The sequence below is a fragment of the Pollachius pollachius genome (assembly GCF_949987615.1).
Source record: "Pollachius pollachius genome assembly, chromosome: 12".
NCBI lineage: Eukaryota > Metazoa > Chordata > Actinopteri > Gadiformes > Gadidae > Pollachius > Pollachius pollachius.
In genome coordinates, this window is record NC_136945.1 from 18,709,106 (window position 1) to 18,727,635 (window position 18,530).

At 52.9% G+C, this 18,530-nt stretch overlaps 2 protein-coding genes across 2 annotated transcripts; one reads left to right on the forward strand and one right to left on the reverse strand.

Moving 5' to 3' along the window:
- The first annotated feature begins 1 nt into the window (after position 1).
- sumf1 (sulfatase modifying factor 1) lies at positions 2-5,622 on the forward strand. The gene is made up of 9 exons (XM_079747398.1): positions 2-473; positions 690-863; positions 947-1,021; positions 1,428-1,510; positions 1,795-1,917; positions 2,501-2,615; positions 2,711-2,824; positions 3,354-3,413; positions 4,814-5,622. Exons 1-9 carry the CDS (start codon positions 90-92, stop codon positions 4,913-4,915), a joined length of 1,230 nt encoding a protein of 409 aa, XP_079603524.1. The 5' UTR covers positions 2-89; the 3' UTR covers positions 4,916-5,622.
- A 1,883-nt stretch (positions 5,623-7,505) lies between these two features.
- Positions 7,506-9,680, reverse strand: LOC307083814 (leucine-rich repeat neuronal protein 1-like; the record flags this gene model as incomplete). The annotated part of the gene is made up of 1 exon (XM_079747809.1): positions 7,506-9,680. The coding sequence occupies one exon, from the start codon at positions 9,678-9,680 to the stop codon at positions 7,506-7,508; it is 2,175 nt and encodes a 724-aa protein (XP_079603935.1).
- Positions 9,681-18,530: the final 8,850 nt, after the last annotated feature.

Consider the following 18,530-nt stretch of genomic DNA (forward strand, 5'->3'; position numbering starts at 1 on the left):
CAGACTGCAAAGAGTTAACCAGTTAAGCTGTCGAACCACGTGACTTTAAGGAAGTCCCTGTCAACAAGAGATTCCAGGCGGGTGAGAAGATGCTGCGATGCTTCACTTTCACTCTCATAGTCCTCACGAAGTACTCTGCGTTCTGCACTGAGGGTCCCGACCCTTTCCCTCCAGACGTGGTGGTCGACCCGGGCCCCCCAGACCTGGTGGTCGGGACCCGGGCGGACGATCCGGTCCCCCCAGACCTGGTGGTCGACCCGGTCCCCCCAGACCTGGTGGTCGGGACCCGGGCGGACGACGCGGTCCCGTCGGAGTCAGTTGGGTGTGGATGTCAAAGCCTGAAGAGGGACTCTGTTGTGGACCCCGAGGGAGGCAGGACCCCCTCATCTGTCAGCCCAGATGTTAAATACTCCAGAATGATGAACGAGATGCCCTCAAACCTTCGGGAGGAGGACGAGGATACAACAAGCAAGGTCGCGTTTGCAATTTAGCTTCTCTTAATTAACTAAATGATAAATCCTAGAGAAATGGTCGCTGTTTTATTGCGTCCACCTTTCCCCTGCGTTTAATCTACTCTCCGTTAACGGCACAGATACTGTGTCTGCCGTACTGCAGCCTATTCACTATAAGTGGCCCAGGCCTGTGTGATCGGATGTAAAGCTGTACTGAGTGGGTCTGTGGGCTTCTAGATGGTGCTGATCCCGGGAGGAGAGACCCTGATGGGAACAGATGAGCCGGGTATCCCCCCGGACGGGGAGGGGCCCCAGCGACCGGTGGTCCTGGATCCCTTCCTCATGGACACCCAGGAGGTCTCCAACCTCCAGTTCCAGGCGTTTGTCGCCGCCACGGGCTACGTCACTGAGGTGAAGCGTCTTCGGGGCTGCTCTGTCGGGTGGTGCAGGGTGGAGCTGCTGCACTGATGTTCTGCTGCTGTGCCCCTCCGCAGGCGGAACAGTACGGAGACTCGTTTGTGTTCGAGGGGATCCTGAGCGAGGAGGTGAAGAGTCAGATCAGCCAGGCGGTAGGTATGGTGATATCTAACCAGTGATGCACCTGACTGTCTCTCTTAATGCAGGAGAGAAGAACAGATATGTGGATATTTTTATACTATTTATCCCCAACGACCCTAAGGAGATTTTGCAATCATGAATCGGTCTCTTAAGTTATTATAATGTAGCATATCACAGTAGTGTATTACATGTAGCACCAGTATCATCTTAGACACACCTCGGTTTTAGTTGTTAAAAACCATCAAGGGGGCAGTAACAGACCTGGGCTACGACAGCAGAGGCTAGATGCGAGGCTAGGACTCGTGTGATACTGATTATTAAAGTCGTCAATGAATTAGCGCTGTATCCAGGATGAAGTTTGAGTCCATCAGGGGGTGCCTGTTGTTTGTAGTCCTTGAGGTCTCCTTCTGCCGTCAGGTGGCTGCCGCCCCCTGGTGGCTGCCGGTGAAAGGCGCCAGCTGGAAGAGCCCGGAGGGGCAGGGCTCCGACGTCACAGAGAGGTAAACAACCCCCAAAACAGACAAAAAACAGAAACAGGCCATCGCTTCTGCCCTGGTTCCTCACAACCAGGTCTCTGTCGGGTGGTGGGGGGGGGGGGGGGAACCGGCCGGCCGGCCCCATTACGTCCAGAGACACGGTCGCCGGGGTTACACTGGTGACGGTTGTACAAACAGGACGGTCCATAAACACGGTCACCATGGAAACCATGGTGATGGTTGTACGTACGGGAGGTAGAAGAGTTAAAAAGCCAGTATCTCAGCGGTGATGTCGTCTCCCCCTGCAGGCTGCAGCACCCTGTCCTCCACGTCTCCTGGAAGGACGCGGAGGCCTACTGCTCCTGGGCCGGCAAGAGGCTCCCCACGGAGGCAGAGTGGGAGCACGCCTGCAGGGGCGGCCTCAAGGACCGGTACGGGGAGACTGGACCGGACCGGGAGAGACTAGACCGGACCAGGAGAGACTAGACCGGACTAGGAGAGACTGGACCGGACCAGGAGAGACTGGACCAGACCAGGAGAGACTAGACTGGACCAGGACACTGTAGAGACTGAACTGGACCAGGACCCTGTAGAGACTGGACCGGACCAGGAGAGACTAGACCGGACCAGGAGAGACTAGTCCGGACCAGGAGAGACTGGACTGGACCAGGAGAGACTGGACCGGACCAGGAGAGCCTCGACCGGACCAGGAGAGACTCGACCGGACCGGGACCCTGTAGAGACTAGACCGGACCAGTCGGGCCCTCTAGAAAGACTAGAGACTAGATGGGACTGGTAGGGCCTGGCCCTGTAGAGACCAGAGACTAGAGACTAGACCGTACCAGTCCTCTAGAGACTAGGGACTAGATGGGACTGGTAGGGCCCTGTAGAGAGGGAGGACCAGTCCACCTGCTCTTTGTTTGATGATGATGATACATGTGACGCGATCCCTCTGGGTAAAGCTTCTGTGAGGCTCTAGACGGTGAGACGGTAACTAGCTCCTCCCCCCTGCAGGCTGTTCCCCTGGGGCAACAAGCTAACCCCCAAGGACCAGCACTACGCCAACCTCTGGCAGGGAGACTTCCCCACGCACAACTCTGCAGCGGACGGCCACGCGCAGACCTCACCGGTAGGACCGGGGGATTCTAGTCTGGGGGAGAGCTTAAACCCCGAGGAAGTGTCTTGTGTTGAAGCCGTTCTCCGCCGTGCTCTTTGCTCCTGCAGGTGATGTCATTTCCTGCCAACGCCTACGGCCTGTACGACATGGTGGGCAACGCGTGGGAGTGGACCTCTGACTGGTGGACGGTGTATCACACCACTGACCGCCAGCGGAACCCGGTGAGGCGTTGTGAGGTGGTGGTGATGTGGTGGTGGTGATGGTGGTGGTGGTGGTGTTTTATGGTGGTGGTGGTGGTTGTGAGGGTGTTTGTATGTTGTGGTTGTGGTGGTGGTGTTTGTGGGGGGTGTTTGTATGTTGTGGTTGTGGTGGTGTCTATGGTGGTGGTTTTTGTGTTTGTGGTGGTTGTGTAGGTGTTGTTTTATGGTGTTTGTGGTGGGGGTGGAGAGTCTGCTGCTGGTGATGTTTGTGTTTGTGTTGGTGCGGGTCATGATGGAGGCGGTGGTGGTGGTGGTGTTTGTGTTTGTGTTGGTGGGGGTCATTATGGAGGCGGTGGTGGTGGTGTTTGTGATTGTGTTGGTGGGGGTCATGATGGAGGTGGTGGTGGTGGTGGTGGTGTCTGTGTTTGTGTTTGTGGTGGTGGTGTTGGTTATGTCGGTGGTGGTGGGGGTTTCGGTGGTGTTGTTTGTGGTGGTTCTGGTGGTGCTCAGAGAGCTCCATTGACGCTGTCTCTCTGTGTCGGTCCTGCAGACCGGACCGTCCTCCGGCTCCGAGCGGGTGAAGAAGGGGGGCTCCTACATGTGCCACAAGGTAAGGGACCCTGCATCCACAGTTACTATGGTTACCGGGTTAAAGCTTCCCTGGAGCTGTTGAGGCGTTCCCGTGGAACCGGTCCCAACGACAAAGTGTTCAGGAAACAGGAAACATGAACACCACAGCCGAAGGGCCTCATTCAGTAGAAATAAGCTCTTGTATTACGTCCGCATTCTCCTCTCCATCTGTCTCTTCTGTGCCATGCTTTGGGAATCTCTACTGCGGTTACATTATGTATTCTGTATTCAAGGTGTTTTTGATAACAATCACACGGAAGCCATTTGGGCTGTAACGATGCTTCCGGCAAGATCTATATCCGATTATCAACAAAAAGAAGTTGATAATCGGATGGGTCTTCATGCCGAAAAAGACTCTGGGTTCAATTTTCGCCGGAATTACACTTGAAAGATAGGGTAGGATATTTGGAGAAACAAGCAAGACTTAGCTAGATTCAGAAAGAACCACAGCCCCCCCTCCGGGCCTCATTTTAAAGCCTGGGGAGGACTGTGGTCGAGGGGGTCGAGTATAGGACAGGCCGCCCGGCAGGACGGTAGAGAGACATGTAGGCCTTCTAAGATTTTGTTGTGCGCCAAATGCAGTAATCGGCTGATATTACAGACCTGCGACAGATACCCGATTTTTGTCAGAGATTTTGATTTAATGACATTGCTGTCTGGATGTAAAGAGAATTACCAGAAACCGCACAGAAAACGCCTCCATACTAAACAGCCGTCCGTCGCTTTAATTACAGACAGTCTTATCTAACTCTGGTTGCCCAGCCGATACTGCTGCCACTGGCAACGGTTGCCAAGGGAATGTGACTGCGTGCCGAGCCGGTTGTGAGCACAGAGCGACGATTGTTTCAGGAATCTGAGGCGGAGCCTCCAGCACACTTCACACTGCACCATGGGACACACTGACCACTACACAAAATACAGCACAACCCAGTAAATACACAACCCACAGGACACAACACACTGACCAGTACACAACACACTACACCACACAACCCGCAGTAAACAACACAGCACACAGTACAGAAGACAACACAACACACACAGTGCACGACACAAGCCAGTACATAACACAACCCACACAGTTCTGTTGTCTCCGTCAGTCCTACTGCTACTGGTCCCACTGGGAGACAGCTGGTTGAGTTCTGCTGTCCGTCAGTCCTACTGCTACTGGTCCCACTGGGAGACAGCTAGTTGAGTCCTGTTGTCCGTCAGTCCTACTGCTACTGGTCCCACTGGGAGGCAGCTGGTTGAGTTCTGTTGTCCGTCATCCCTACTGGTACTGGTCCCACTGGGAGCCAGCTGGTTGAGTTCTGCTGTCCGTCAGTCCTACTGGTACTGGTCCCACTGGGAGCCAGCTGGTTGAGTTCTGCTGTCTGTCAGTCCTACTGCTACAGGTACCGCTGTGCGGCCAGGAGCCAGAACACGCCCGACAGCTCCGCCTCCAACCTGGGCTTCCGCTGCGTTTCGGCCGAGCAGCGCTGACCTTCTGACCTTCACCATGGTGACCTGCTGACCCACACCAGTGACCTGCTGACCTCCATCACATTGACCCCTGACCTTCACCATGGTGACCTGCTGACCCACACCAGTGACCTGCTGACCTCCATCACATTGACCCCTGACCTTCACCATGGTGACCTGCTGACCCACACCAGTGACCTGCTGACCTCCATCACATTGACCCCTGACCTTCACCATGGTGACCTGCTGACCCACACCAGTGACCTGCTGACCTCCATCACATTGACCCCTGACCTTTACCATGGTGACCTGCTGGCCTTCATCAGACCATCATCACAACAACAACCACACTGGAGGCCTCCTTGAGTACCAGACCCCCCCCCCCCCCCCCGAGGACAAGACACCCCCCCTGAGGACCAGACCCCCCCCCCCCCCAGGACAAGCCTGGATGGTGGCAGCAGACCGCCCAGGTGGCCAAGTGTGAACGGAGCCATCGGGCACTCAGACTGAAGGCCGGGACCATGGATCCATGGGTTATCTGAAGGCGTTACACACGGCGGGAGATGTCTATCGGAGAATGAGGGAACTTTTTTGGAATGCATACATATATAGTTGGCACTCATGCCTGGTCCACATGATGTTCAGAGTTATTTTAATTAAGTAATCAAACTTATTGTTCTAGCAATATGAATATCAATCAAATGTAAAAAAGAATATTTTCTTGTGAATTAATATTAAACTTTTTGGATAAACAACGTCTCATTTTAAATATGCCATGACACGTTCTCTCTTATTTCATCAACCCCGAAAAATCGGTTACAGGATAACCGTTGTTTTTTGTTTTTCGACACTAGAGGGCAGCAAACGCCCTCAATCCAGTGAGATCACACCCAAGCTACCATTGGATTGTTCATTTTATATTTGACTCCAACAAGTTTACAATCCTACAAATAACACACATAATCAGGGGACATAAATGCAAAAGAACAAAACTTATTTATTTGAACATCCGTAGTGTACATTTTACACATGGAAATAATAATCTAAGCAATGGCTATCAAATGTAGTAAGATAAAACGAGAGAAAAAAGTTCCTAGAATATAATACAGTAGTTAATAATCATGAACGCTATTAATTATACATTCATGTTTTCTATCATTGAACACCACATTTCTCCCAAACTAAAACCCCCTAATTCCTTGGAATATAATCAAAGGTCAAAATTATAGTTGATACAACATTACTGCACAATGGCTAACATTATTCAGTAGACAGTAACACGTCTTAACCCGTCCGTCAGCCTTTACCTTGAAGTTAAAACAACTCCATTACCCATCAGTCAGTGCACAACAGATCAACTGTTTGAAAGGAAAACACAAAGAGCCTTTGATCCCAACTCCTACTGCAAGAAGACCGACGCGACTGCATCATTAAGTGGAAAAGCGTCCTGTTAGAGAGTAAAAACGTATACAGCGCAGACAGCCCTCCACCTAACGGCTAAACATAGCCGCCATACAGGGCCATGTTGACGAGGGACTGCTGTACTCTACCATGCACTATAAGGGAAGAGGCTTAAAATAAAACGGCACACATTATGGAGTCAGAGTGAAAAAAATCGACATTTTGCCGTGCGCACTGAGTACAGAGAAACGAAGAGAAACCCGCTACGTTGTGCTTTTATTGTCGTGACAGAACTGAATCCGTGTGATTGATAAATGCGTGGTGAAGTAATTTGCGATGCAGATGTCTTTGTGTCATTGTGCTGGATTCTTACATTCTTCAATAAAAAAAACATATCTAATATATTTTAATATTAAAAGATTGGTAGTCTTGGATTAAAGACCACAGTAGAGGCCTGCCCCCCTATATATATATTTATACTGTATATATAGGCTGTATATCCTGAGGGGGCACGCGGCTCTGACGTATGAAAGACCTCTCCGACAACCCTTCGTTTCCTCCGCTGTCCTCTGTCTCCTCTGTGTCTCCTCACGAACCACCTTCTACTCTACGGCCTCCTTCCAATGTGGACGAATAAAACAACATATTCAGTATATCGGATATATTTCAGAATCACGTTAAACAAGTGAACGCACTATGCGCTATGCAACTATGCAAGTGAAAAAAAACACTTTACAAAATACACTAATCGGTATGGCATTACAGGTTAACACGGGTAACCTCAGCTCGGCCGTGGTTTAGAGTACATTAGAGTCAGGCCAGCCACGGAGGTAAATCACCTTCCCAGTGGCACCGTACATAAATCACCTGCCCAGTGGCACCGTAGTCAGTGCGCCAAAGTCTCCCGTGGGTCAATGAACACGTTAATCGACCCACATGTCACGTTTTCTACCTACCGATGTGTTAGAGCCTTCACTGATCATCCAGTGAACACGGCCTTTAGAGTCCAAACCAAGAAGGAAAGAGTCCAACCCAGGCGATACGCTATCGTAGTTTAAGAGGAGAAGGGAATCACGTCCTCGATCACTCTGCAACGTTTCAGCAAAGCTACCAACACCAAAGAAATCCTTTGTCCCTTTCGTGCGCCTCTTGCACCTTAACGGTCGCAGTGTGTCCGTGGGAGGGTCTCTGTGGGGGGTCTGCGCGACCCTCACCACATGTAGTAGCTCCGCGTGGTGTCCACGGGGGACGGCTTGCCCTCGCCGCCACCTCCGCCGCCGCCGCCGCCGCCACCGCCATCCTTCTCCTTCTCGCCGTCGGCCTCCCACAGGTTGATGAGCGGCGGGTACAGCTCGTTCAGCGGGATGCTCGAGGTCTTCTGCATGTACTTCTTCAGGGAGTGCTGGTAGTTCTTCCTCCTCCAGCGCCGGCCCAGGCACACCCCCACCGTGGCCAGGCTGACGAAGGCCAGCACGGTCGCCATGACGGCCAGCACGGCCGTGCTGGGCCGCGGGTCCGACTCGTCCGGGGCGAAGGCGGCGCTGCTGGTGGTCACGTTGACGCAGGACTTGTGCGTCTGCATGTGGACGTTGGACACGCTGAGGCACACCTCGTACTCGGTGGCGGGCTGCAGGTGCGTCAGGTTGTACTCGTGCACGTCCACGGGCACGCGGGCCGTGTAGGTGATGTGCGGGTTGTCGATCTTCATGGTGGCCGAGGCCCACTTCAGGTTGGAGGCCAGCACGTTGGAGTTGACCTTCCAGGAGACCAGGATGGAGTGGGGCTCCGTCTGCTTGACGTAGATCCTCATCACCTGGGCGCTGTCCAGCAGCGTGCCGTTCACGCGGACCGTGGCCACGCGCGTGTCCGCCCCTTCCGTGTTCTGGGCCACGCAGGTGTAGCGGCCCGAGTCCTCCGCCCGCACGTGGGTCAGGTGCAGCGTGCCCTCGCCGCTCAGGTGGTACCGGTCCGACTCGGACTCGGTGGTGATCTTGGCGCCGAGGGGGGTGACCCAGTAGATCTCGGGCTCCGGTTCAGCCGTGGCGCGGCAGTCCAGCGCGGTGCTCGTCCCCAGCTCCAGGTCCAGGTGGGCCGGGAAGGTGTCGGGCGAGATGAGGGGCAGGCACTGCTCCGGGGCGTCCAGCAGCCGGAGCTCTCGGACCCGCTTGCCCCGGCGCTCCGGCGGCGCGTAGCAGAGCATGGCCAGGGGCTCCATGAAGCGCACCGTGGTGCGGTTGGCGCTCATCCACTGGATGACGCAGTCGCAGCGCAGTGGGTTGCTGTGCAGGCTGATTTCGCGCAGGTTGGGCAGGGCCTCCGCCGTGCGCTGGTACAGGGCGCTCAGCGCGTTGTTGTTGAGCATCAGGCTCTCCAGGGAGGGCAGGTCCCTGAAGGCCGTCCCGTGGACGTACGACAGCTTGGGGTTGTTGGTGGCCTCCAGTTTGGTGAGCTCCGGGAGGTTGTCCAGGGCGTAGCGGTCCACCGAAACCAGCTCCATCATGTTGTTAATGCCCAGCTCCTTCAGTCGCAGCATGTTCCTGAAGTCGCCCTCCTGGAGCTTGTGCACGGGGTTCTTGTTCAAGTCCAGGAACTTCAAGTTAGGGACCTTCTGGAGAGCGAGCTGGGGGATCCGGACCAGCTTGTTGTCGTAGAAGGAGATGCTCTCCAGGCTATCCAGCCCCACCAGGGCGTTCCCCGGGACGTCGGTCAGGTCCATGCCGGCCAGAACCAGGCTCCTCAGGCTCCCCAGGGGCTGGAAGTTCATGTCCAGGAGGCCGATGACCGGGTTCTCCCCGATCATCAGGATCTCCAGGTTGGGCGTGGCCTCAAACCAGCGGCTGTCTATCACCCGCAGCCGGTTGGAGTTCAGGTGGAGGCGCAGGAGGTTGTGGAGGCCCACGAAGGCCCCCGGGGAGATGGAGCTGATCTGGTTGTGGTTGATGTAGAGCTCCTGGAGGTTGGAGAGGTCCCGGAGGCAGTGGTCGGGCAGCTGGTGGATGTGGTTCTCCTCGAGGTGCAGGGTGGTGAGCTGGTTCATGCTGGTCAGGCCCACCGCCTCCACGGTGCTGAAGTTGTTCTGGGACAGGTCCAGCTCCGTCAGGTTGAGCAGCGGCTCCAGCTCCCCGCTGCAGTGGGCGATGAGGTTGCTCTGCAGCAGCAGCACCTGGGTGTCCACCGAGAGGTTGGTGGGGATGCGCGTGAGCCGGAGGTCGTTGCAGTCCACGGTGGACGCCTCCTTGTAGGTGGACTGCGGGGTGAACCAGGGCCGCACCTCGCAGACACACAGCCGGGGGCACTCCCTGCCCTGGGCCAGGCACACCAGGGGCAGCAGCAGACCCGCCACCAGCCGGGCCAGCGTGGACCGCGGGAGGGAGGGAGAGGCCATGGTGCCCTCTGCGCTTTCTGCTCACGCTACGCTCAGAGGAGAGGCGGCGTTGAGGAGGAAGGCTTGAACAGTCGCTGCACCACGGCTCATGAGCATCAGATTCACTGAAGGTAGCTGCTCCTTTCCCAGCCACTATAGGTTTATTCAAGATGGGGAGATGGGGAGAAACTCTTTGTGTCCTCACTGCTTTGTGTTCAGAAGGTTAGATCTGTGAAAAGACAGAAGAGATACACCGAGTTAGACGGGTGAATCCTTGGATGTATCGTACGAGTTTAGGTAATATGGAAATTTCAGGATGAAATATGTCAAAACAAATGTAATTGAGTTTCAGTGACAACGAAAGACATATGCTCGATTCCCGAACACGCAAGATAAGAAAGAATTTCATTAAATCCAAATCATCATATGCATGCCATAGAACAGCCCTTTTTCTCATCAAAGATTTAAGAAAATCGACTAAAATAATCCTGCAACGGAATCTGTCAGAGGAAGGCTCTAAAGAACATAACATCAAATAGCATAAATCACCGTACTACAAACATAAGACTTCATCATGTTTCTCAGCCCATCTTTCAGTGGGAGTACGCAGATACGAGTGATGCACATGTTTTGATGTTGATCGTTCTTTGCCTCAGCATCTCGGGTGCTGGGGTGCGTCTCTGATGAATTGCACACTGAACTCCTCTGGGACGTTTGTTTTTCCACTCTGGGAGGGCGAGGGTGGATCATCTGTATACCGGCTCAGGCCCTGCTGTGATTGGCTGGCTCAGAGTGGAGCCCTGGCTCCGAGCCCGTGACCCAACCAGCCCAATCAAGGAAGGTGTCGAGGACTACGTGCTCGTCGTCGTTAACGACCGCTCGCCGGTTCCAGGGCACCACAGTACGGCGACCGATGTAGAACGACGCTAACCTTTTAATGATGCTGAATGTTTGACAGTGTCAGGAGTGATCGGAGCGGTGGTGGGGAGGGGGGGGGGTTTGACAAAGACGAACAAAAGACACCAAAGTTGAGCAGGGTACGCTTTCTTTGTATTGATTCTTGACGGAGGCGCCAATGAGCCAAACCGCCCACATAGACAACTTGTTTATGTGACCTCATTATCCACCCAACGCCAAACACAATGCAGTGCTCTTCAGTCGCCTAATAACTCAGCCGCTCAACTCCTACTACTAAAAGGCATATTCGATTATCCGCCGACGTTGGCTTGTGCACAAAAAAGCGCCGTAAGACTCCACGAATCGTGCCCAGAAAATAGCACTAAAACAAAAGTGATGATTGATTTACACTTGATTTACACGTCGTTGGTGCACAATCCATCACGGACGCGGCGCCTGCCAAACCACTCCAGACTCTTCCGGAACAAGGACACAGCGTCTCTCCGAGCGGCGCCGGGGCACCTCTGCCCTGTTCCCCCGTCCTGCCCCAAAGAGGGATGGGCGCCAGCGGGGAGCCCCCTCCCCCCTCCGGTCCTCTCCCCCGTACCCCTCCAGGTCGGTGTGGGACTGACCTGCTTTAAACCAGTGACAGCTCCTTCAGCGTTCAAACAGCAGCCCGTCTGTCTCTCCCCTTCTGCAAACCACCTGATTTATCTGCCTGCCATGCGAAACGCTCGGAGGAATAAATCAATTCAATTGATTTCAAAGTGAAACTGTGCATTCAGGCTGTTTTGTGTGTGTCTGGTTCGTTATTAAAAGGACACCCTTTTGTGGAAAGGTGCGGCAGTCTCTTTGAGCTGGATGATGGCAGTTGCACACAGAACCTCGAGGAAATAATAATCCACCATCTCTCTGATTAATACTCCAGCACAGCATGGGGGAGGGGGAGAGGGAGAGGGGGAGAGAGAGAGAAAGGCTCTGTACAACGGTAAACAACACAATGGCTTAGCCTCCAGTCGCAACTCATAAAAATGCACATTTATTCTCCTTAACACACTGTATTTGAATAACTCATTGTGTATGTGTGTGTCTGTGTGTGTGTCTGTGTGTGTGTGTGTGTGTGTGTGTGATGGTGTGTACAGTATAAGTGTTTGTGAATGTGTGAATATGTTTGTGTGTGCATGCAAATTTGTGTGCGTTTGTGCGAATGTGTGTGTGTGTGGGTGTGTGTGTGTGTACAGTATAAGTGTGTGTGAATGTGTGAATGTTTGTGCGTGCATGCAAATTTGTGTGCGTTTGTGCGAATGTGTGTGTGTGTGTGTGTGTGTGTGTGTCTGTGTGCGAATGTGTCTGTGTCTTAATGTTTGCCGTAGTGTGTGCGTTCCCTTGTCGGGGAAAGCCAGGGCATGGTTGAGAACGGTTATTACTTTCCATAATTTTCTCTGGAGCTCTGATATGATAAACCCATTTCTTCGGAGTTCCCCCCCCGTTGCTTCCCCGCGCATGGGGGACCCCCCTTCCCCAGCTTGCGGGGAGCGCCGCGGGGCTCAGACTGAAACACGCACACCATTCGTACAAGCCCCAGGTTCTAAAGGCCGGCTTTATAAATACACACAAGGAACGTTCTGTCGTTCCCAGGAAGCCCGGGCAAGATGCTTGTGTTGGCTCCGGTAGGACGAGATGCTCGTGTTGTCTCCAGAAGGACGAGATGCTCGTGTTGTCTCCAGAAGGACGAGATGCTCGTGTTGTCTCCAGAAGGACGAGATGCTCATGTTGTCTCCGGTAGGACGAGATGCTCGTGTTGTCTCCAGAAGGACGAGATGCTCGTGTTGTCTCCAGTAGGACGAGATGCTCGTGTTGTCTCCAGTAGGACGAGATGCTCGTGTTGTCTCCTGTAGGTCTCCTACACTTCCTGCTGTCGGTTCAACACGAGAGCATCTTGAATCAGGCAATTTCTCTGGACGGAGTCTACGGATTCCTTCACGTTAGCTAGGGTTTGCTGGAACCTCCGGTGAAGCTCACAGTACCAGACCGCCGAGACAGGGCCACTGAAAGGGAACCTCTTAGCGTCTCGTGATCCATCGCTGTCCTAACAGCATGGTTCTCATGTACGTCAGAGAACGTGTGATGATATGGTTGTGATGTTCTGTAGAAGGTCGTTCTGCTGCCCTATCGGTTCCCCCCATGGTTCCGGACCGCCGCGGGTTTGGACGCCCTCATCGCAGATCCGAACCGACAGGTGAGCAGAATCACCGCCCCCCTGCTGAGGCCGTGAAACCCAAACACCTGCTGCAAGGTTTCAGTAGCACCACGGGGGGGCTGCCTCCATGTGTGTGTGTGTGTGTCGGTGTGTGAATGTGTGTGTCGGTCTGTGTGTCGGTGTGTGTGTCGGCGTGTGTGTCGTGTGTGTGTGTGTGTGTCGGTGTATTACCTTCCAGATACCCAAAGGAGATGTGTACTGCGCACATATGGACGTTTTTTCATTAACACCGGCAGCTCAACTGGAGCGTTTTGCAATTCCGCACTCTGCCCTAAGCTGCTTCATGTTTCCTGGCGGACGTGTTTCCTGTGGAGAGTTTATTATCCACGTCACAACAACGCCCCAACGGAGCGCCGTCCAAAGGACACCAGCCACTCCCCGACCCACGGGCCTGGCAGTGTTGTCTGGATTCCAGTCGCCTCAGCACGCTTTGGAACCAGCGAGAGGACACACAGACACAGACACAGACACACACGCACACGCACACACACACACACACACACTACATTGACATAACCCTGTGGCGTAACCCTTACAGCATATTCTATCATCTGTTCATCCATGCATTTTCCTCACCTTTAATTGTAGCTAGGGGGGGGGGGGGGGGCGGGGGAGTATCCCTTTTTACTATTACAAGCGTAATGCCAGGGGAACACCCTGAACCACACACACGCACACACACAAACACACACACACGTACACACGCACGCACTCACACGTCGCCAGTTATGTCAACGTGCCTGTGGGAGGCTACCAGAACAGCAAGCACAGGGGGCACACAGAAGCAGTCCACAGTGGCCGAGTCGTCTGTCAGCTGCTAGCGAGAGAGATGCTCCGTGAGGTTATCTTCTCTGGTCGACTGCGCCTGCCTCTGCACGACGACATCTAGATTGTAGAGCACTCCCGGCTCATTTCTGACCAATCAGGCCATCTCTTCACTGATTGGTACCTCGTTCACCTGAAGGCAACACTTCTCAATGGCAGAGAAACATAGTAAAGGAGGGACGGAGGGAGGGACAATTTTTTGGTTTGTTTATTTTCAAAATCTCTCCGGCTTTGTTATGAACTCTCTCTTTAAACCTCTCAAATCTTACGTAACGCAGCTTTAACCGCCACTGATAGAGCAGGGTCCAACCTCATTTGTAGCTCTCATGAATAGATACAAAACAAAATTTTGACGCTCAGAAGCAATAGAAAGAAGGGTAGGGGAGCAAACTATTCAATCCTCCTTCCGTTGATAATCATAATCCACCTCATCACGATCCTGACAGAGGGCAGACGTGAGAGGGGAGATACGAGCAACTCTTTTGTTTGGGACGGATTTGTGTGAAATTGCACATCGGCGTTCTCTGTGACCTGACAAAAAAATGATGTGGAAAATGATGTGTGAAATGAATTCCCTTCTTGCGGCAAAGGGGGCCACATGCATTGCATCCTGGACAGTTGTATCGGGAGAATCTCCTCTAAGCTCTTGCTGGGGACAGCAGAAAGCACAGAGCCCAATTTAGTAGGTTCAATCGATTTTACGGGAGAATGTAATACCTACCCTTAAAGAAGATGCACTAGAGGACACCTGTGGTGTTGTAGCCGACAGAGCGCTGACACACACCTCTGAAGTGGACCACAACCAACATTTACACACGCTCCACTCAGGGAAAGACCTCTACCCTATCCATCTGGTGCAACATCCGACCAATGAGATGAAGCCACTCTGCCTGCTCCATCTTTCATGGTTACATCAACACACACCGCCGCGCAGGTCCATACACACACACACACACACACCACAGACACAGGCCCGTATGCTCCAAACACACACATACACACTCACACTCACACACAAACACACACCCACACTCCAGGAATGACACACACACACACACACAGACACACACACACACACACACACACACACACACACACACACACACACACACACACACACACACACAGCGTCCATAACCTGTAGTTCTATAGGGTTTGTGAATTGTGACCGCCTCCATTTACGAAGTATGGGAGCAGAACAATGGAAATGGTATAATAGTATTTCTTTAGAGTCATTATTGGGGGGCAATGTTGTATTGAAACCACCACAGCATTTTTCATGCGAGACGTGGCAGCGTTTCGATTAGCCTAGGATACGATACATCTACGTTTATTAATGGCCTTTACAACACAACAACTCTCTTGAGGTTTCTCGAAATGGTGGAGTATCACCAACCACACATCCCATAATGCACTCTGATGTACAAGGCCTATAACAACACATCCCATAATGCCTACTGCTGTACGAGGCCTATAAGAACACATCCCATAATGCACCCTGCTGTACGAGGCCTACATCATCATTACCGCCGTCTACATGAACCCCCAGAGAGGACGGAGGGAGAGGGGGGAGAGTAGGATCCATGGGGCGAGACGTGACAGAATGACGTGATTATCTCTGTCTGTTCAATGCCACAGCGGTGTAAACTAAGTTATGAGGCTCTGTGTCCACGCACACAGGACCCAGACGCTAATCAACGTCAGAGAACAGAGTCACAGCGCCGGGCACTTCCTGACTGCCTCCTCTGAACAAAGACACTATTCAACACAATTTTGTAATTTCTTAGAACCGTTATGCAATTGTTAACATGTTACATGCATCTCCTATAACGCTTCTTATAATGTACACGTTTGCCTAATTGTGCAAATATACTGTTGGCATGATTTTCGGAAACCTTTACAAATAAATGTAAGTCATTTATTTGCATCTCCAACAGGTCTCCAACGAGACCTGGGAGGAGGAACCTCACTCGGTGGATACCTCATGATCCATCGCAGAACCTTGCAGAACCTCTGGCTCGTGAAATGTACAGCTCTGTTTCCGAATCAGCAGGCACACGACGGGCTTACATCCATGCCGTAACCATAGCGACGGCCATACCGCCCATCGCTCCCGTTTCACTTACGCACGCAACAACACGAGAACCAGCGCGGCCATCGACCTATATGGGCGCCTCGCCCCTCCGGACGTCATGGCAACCGCCATGGCGCCGCCCCCACCCCACCCACCCCCCGCGGTGCTGCTGAGGCAGGGCAGAGTAGGGGCGCCCGCTGGCCTCCCTGTCCCCGCCTGAGAGACACCCTGTTCCGGACCCATTAGTATGCAGGCGTCTCCCTCCTCATCACACAGGGTTTTCCTGCAGCTGTGTGGAGACCAGAGGACGGGAGGAGGCGCACTGGACACATGTCAGGGAACACACACCTGGAACACGTGTCCTGGAACACATGTCCTGGAACGCGTGTCAAGGAACACATGTCCTGGAGGACATGCCCTTGAATACATGTCCTGGAACGCGTGTCAAGGAACACATATCCTGGAGGACATGCCCTTGAACACATGTCCTGGAACGCGTGTCAAGGAACACATGTCCTGGAGGACATGCCCTTGAACACATGTCCTGGAACGCGTGTCAAGGAACACGTCCTGGAGAACATGTCCTGGAACACATGTCAAGGAACACATGTCCTGGAACACATGTCCTGGAAAACGTGTCAAGGAACACATGTCCTGGAGGACATGTCCTGGAACACATGTCCTGGAACGCGTGTCAAGGAACACATGTCCTGGAGGACATGTCCTGGAACACATGTCAAGGAACACATGTCCTGGAGAACATGTTCTGGAACACATGTCAAGGAACACATGTCCTGGAACACATGTCCTGGAACGCGTGTCAAGGAACACATGTCCTGGAACACATGTCCTGGAACACATGTCAAGGAACACATGTCCTGGAACACATGTCCTGGAACACATGTCAAGGAACACTTGCCCTTGAACACATGTCCTGGAAAACGTGTCAAGGAACACATGTCCTGGAGAACATGTCCTGGAACACATGTCAAGGAACACATGTCCTTGAACACATGTCCTGGAAAACGCGTCAAGGAAAACATGTCCTGGAACACATGTCCTGGAAAACGTGTCAAGGAATTACATGTCAAGGAAAACATGTCCTGGAACACATGTCCTGGAACACATGTCCTGGAAAACGTGTCAAGGAACACATTTCAAGGAACACATGTTCTAGAACACGTGTCAAGGAACCCCTGTCCTGGAAGACCTGGTCAGGAAGTGTGTTCCAGGACACATGTCCTGAACCCATGTCAAGAAACACATCAAGAAAAACCTGTTTAGGACATGTGTCAAGGAACACGTCAAGGAGCACGCCGAGGAACACATGTCAAGGAACACGTGTCAAGGAACACGTCAAGGAGCACGCTGAGGAACACATGTCAAGGAACACGTGTCAAGGAACACGTCAAGGAACATGTCCTGGAACACGTGTCAAGGCACACGTCAAGGAACACGTCAAGGAACACGTCAGGGAACACGTCAAGATACACGTCAAGGAACGCGTGTCAAGGATTAAGTGTCAAGGAACACATCAAGGAAAACGTCCAGGAACACATCAGGGAACACGTAAACGAAAACGTCAACAAAAATATTCAGGAACACATGTCCTGGAACACGTCAATGAACACGTCGAGGAACTCGTCCAGGAACATGGCAAAGAACACGTCAACGAACACGTCCAGGAACACATGTTCAGGACATGGGTCCATGAGCGGTGCGATCAGAACCGTAGAGCCAACGGTTGTGAGCCTCCAATCACAATACGGCCTCTCGGATGCTCGGGTGATGCCGAATAATTGGGCTTATGAAAATGTGCGGCGTGCGCGGAGAATGTTTAATGTTGCCTCATTAAACTTTCAAAGTCCTCCTGGGCTGATTGTCTCACTGCCTGCGCTGCAGGGATGCTTCGCTGGGCGTTCAGACGGGGATAACTGGAGTTTAACAGTACCATGGTACTCCCAGTGGAACTGAGACGGATGCTGACACATTTTTTCCCCCCTCCATCTTTCATGTTCCCCCTCCCCCCTTTGGCCTCATTACGTCCCTGCGATCTGCCCTCATCATAGGGAGGAGAAAAAGGCGATATGTTGGCATGGGAGGGTGGATCAATCACAGTGATCCGCAGTGGTGAGTGCAGCAGCCACTGCAGATAAAACCAGTTTTCATGGAAGTCATGGAGGAAAGCTGTGCAAGTTCCAATTGAACTGTTCAAATGTGAATCATTATTTATAATTGTGCCATTATTCTTTGATGAGTGAAGTGGAATCAGGACATTGTTCATTGGTGTACAGAGCTACAGTGGTGGCAGAGGTGTTTGGAGATAGTCGGTACTAGTCTCGTCACCATTCCCATGCTTTCCCCGGTGCCGTCACGGCCTGTCTGTTTCGCCTCAGTCTGAATCCCGACGCTAACAAAGCTCTTGATATCCTGTGTCTCCTAAACGGTACCATCACAACAGAGTCCTGTTCTCTACCGTCTCCGACAGCACCACCAGAGTCCTCATCTCAAACAGCCCTCCTCCGATGAGCTGAGGGGTCTTCGTCCCAGACAGACCTCCTCCGCTGAGCTGAGGGGTCTTCGTCCCAGACAGACCTCCTCCGCTGAGCTGAGGGGTCTTCGTCCCAGACAGACCTCCACTGCTGAGCTGATGGCAGAAGACAGCAGCTGACTGTCAGTGGGGGTCTTTACCAACGCTGTGATGTCTTGAATTGTGTCTCCGCTTCTTAGCTCAGGATCACAATAGCAGAAGGTCACACGGCTGCCATGTCTCCACGCCTCAGTGCTCCGGGACCCCAACACCACACACACTGCA

Coding starts and splice junctions, on each gene's coding strand:
- sumf1 (XM_079747398.1), top strand. CDS start 90: ATGCTGCGATGCTTCACTTTCACTCTCATAGTCCTCACGAAGTACTCT. Junction 864..946: donor CCACGGGCTACGTCACTGAG/GTGAAGCGTCTT, acceptor GCCCCTCCGCAG/GCGGAACAGTACGGAGACTC. Junction 1,918..2,500: donor AGGGGCGGCCTCAAGGACCG/GTACGGGGAGAC, acceptor TCCCCCCTGCAG/GCTGTTCCCCTGGGGCAACA.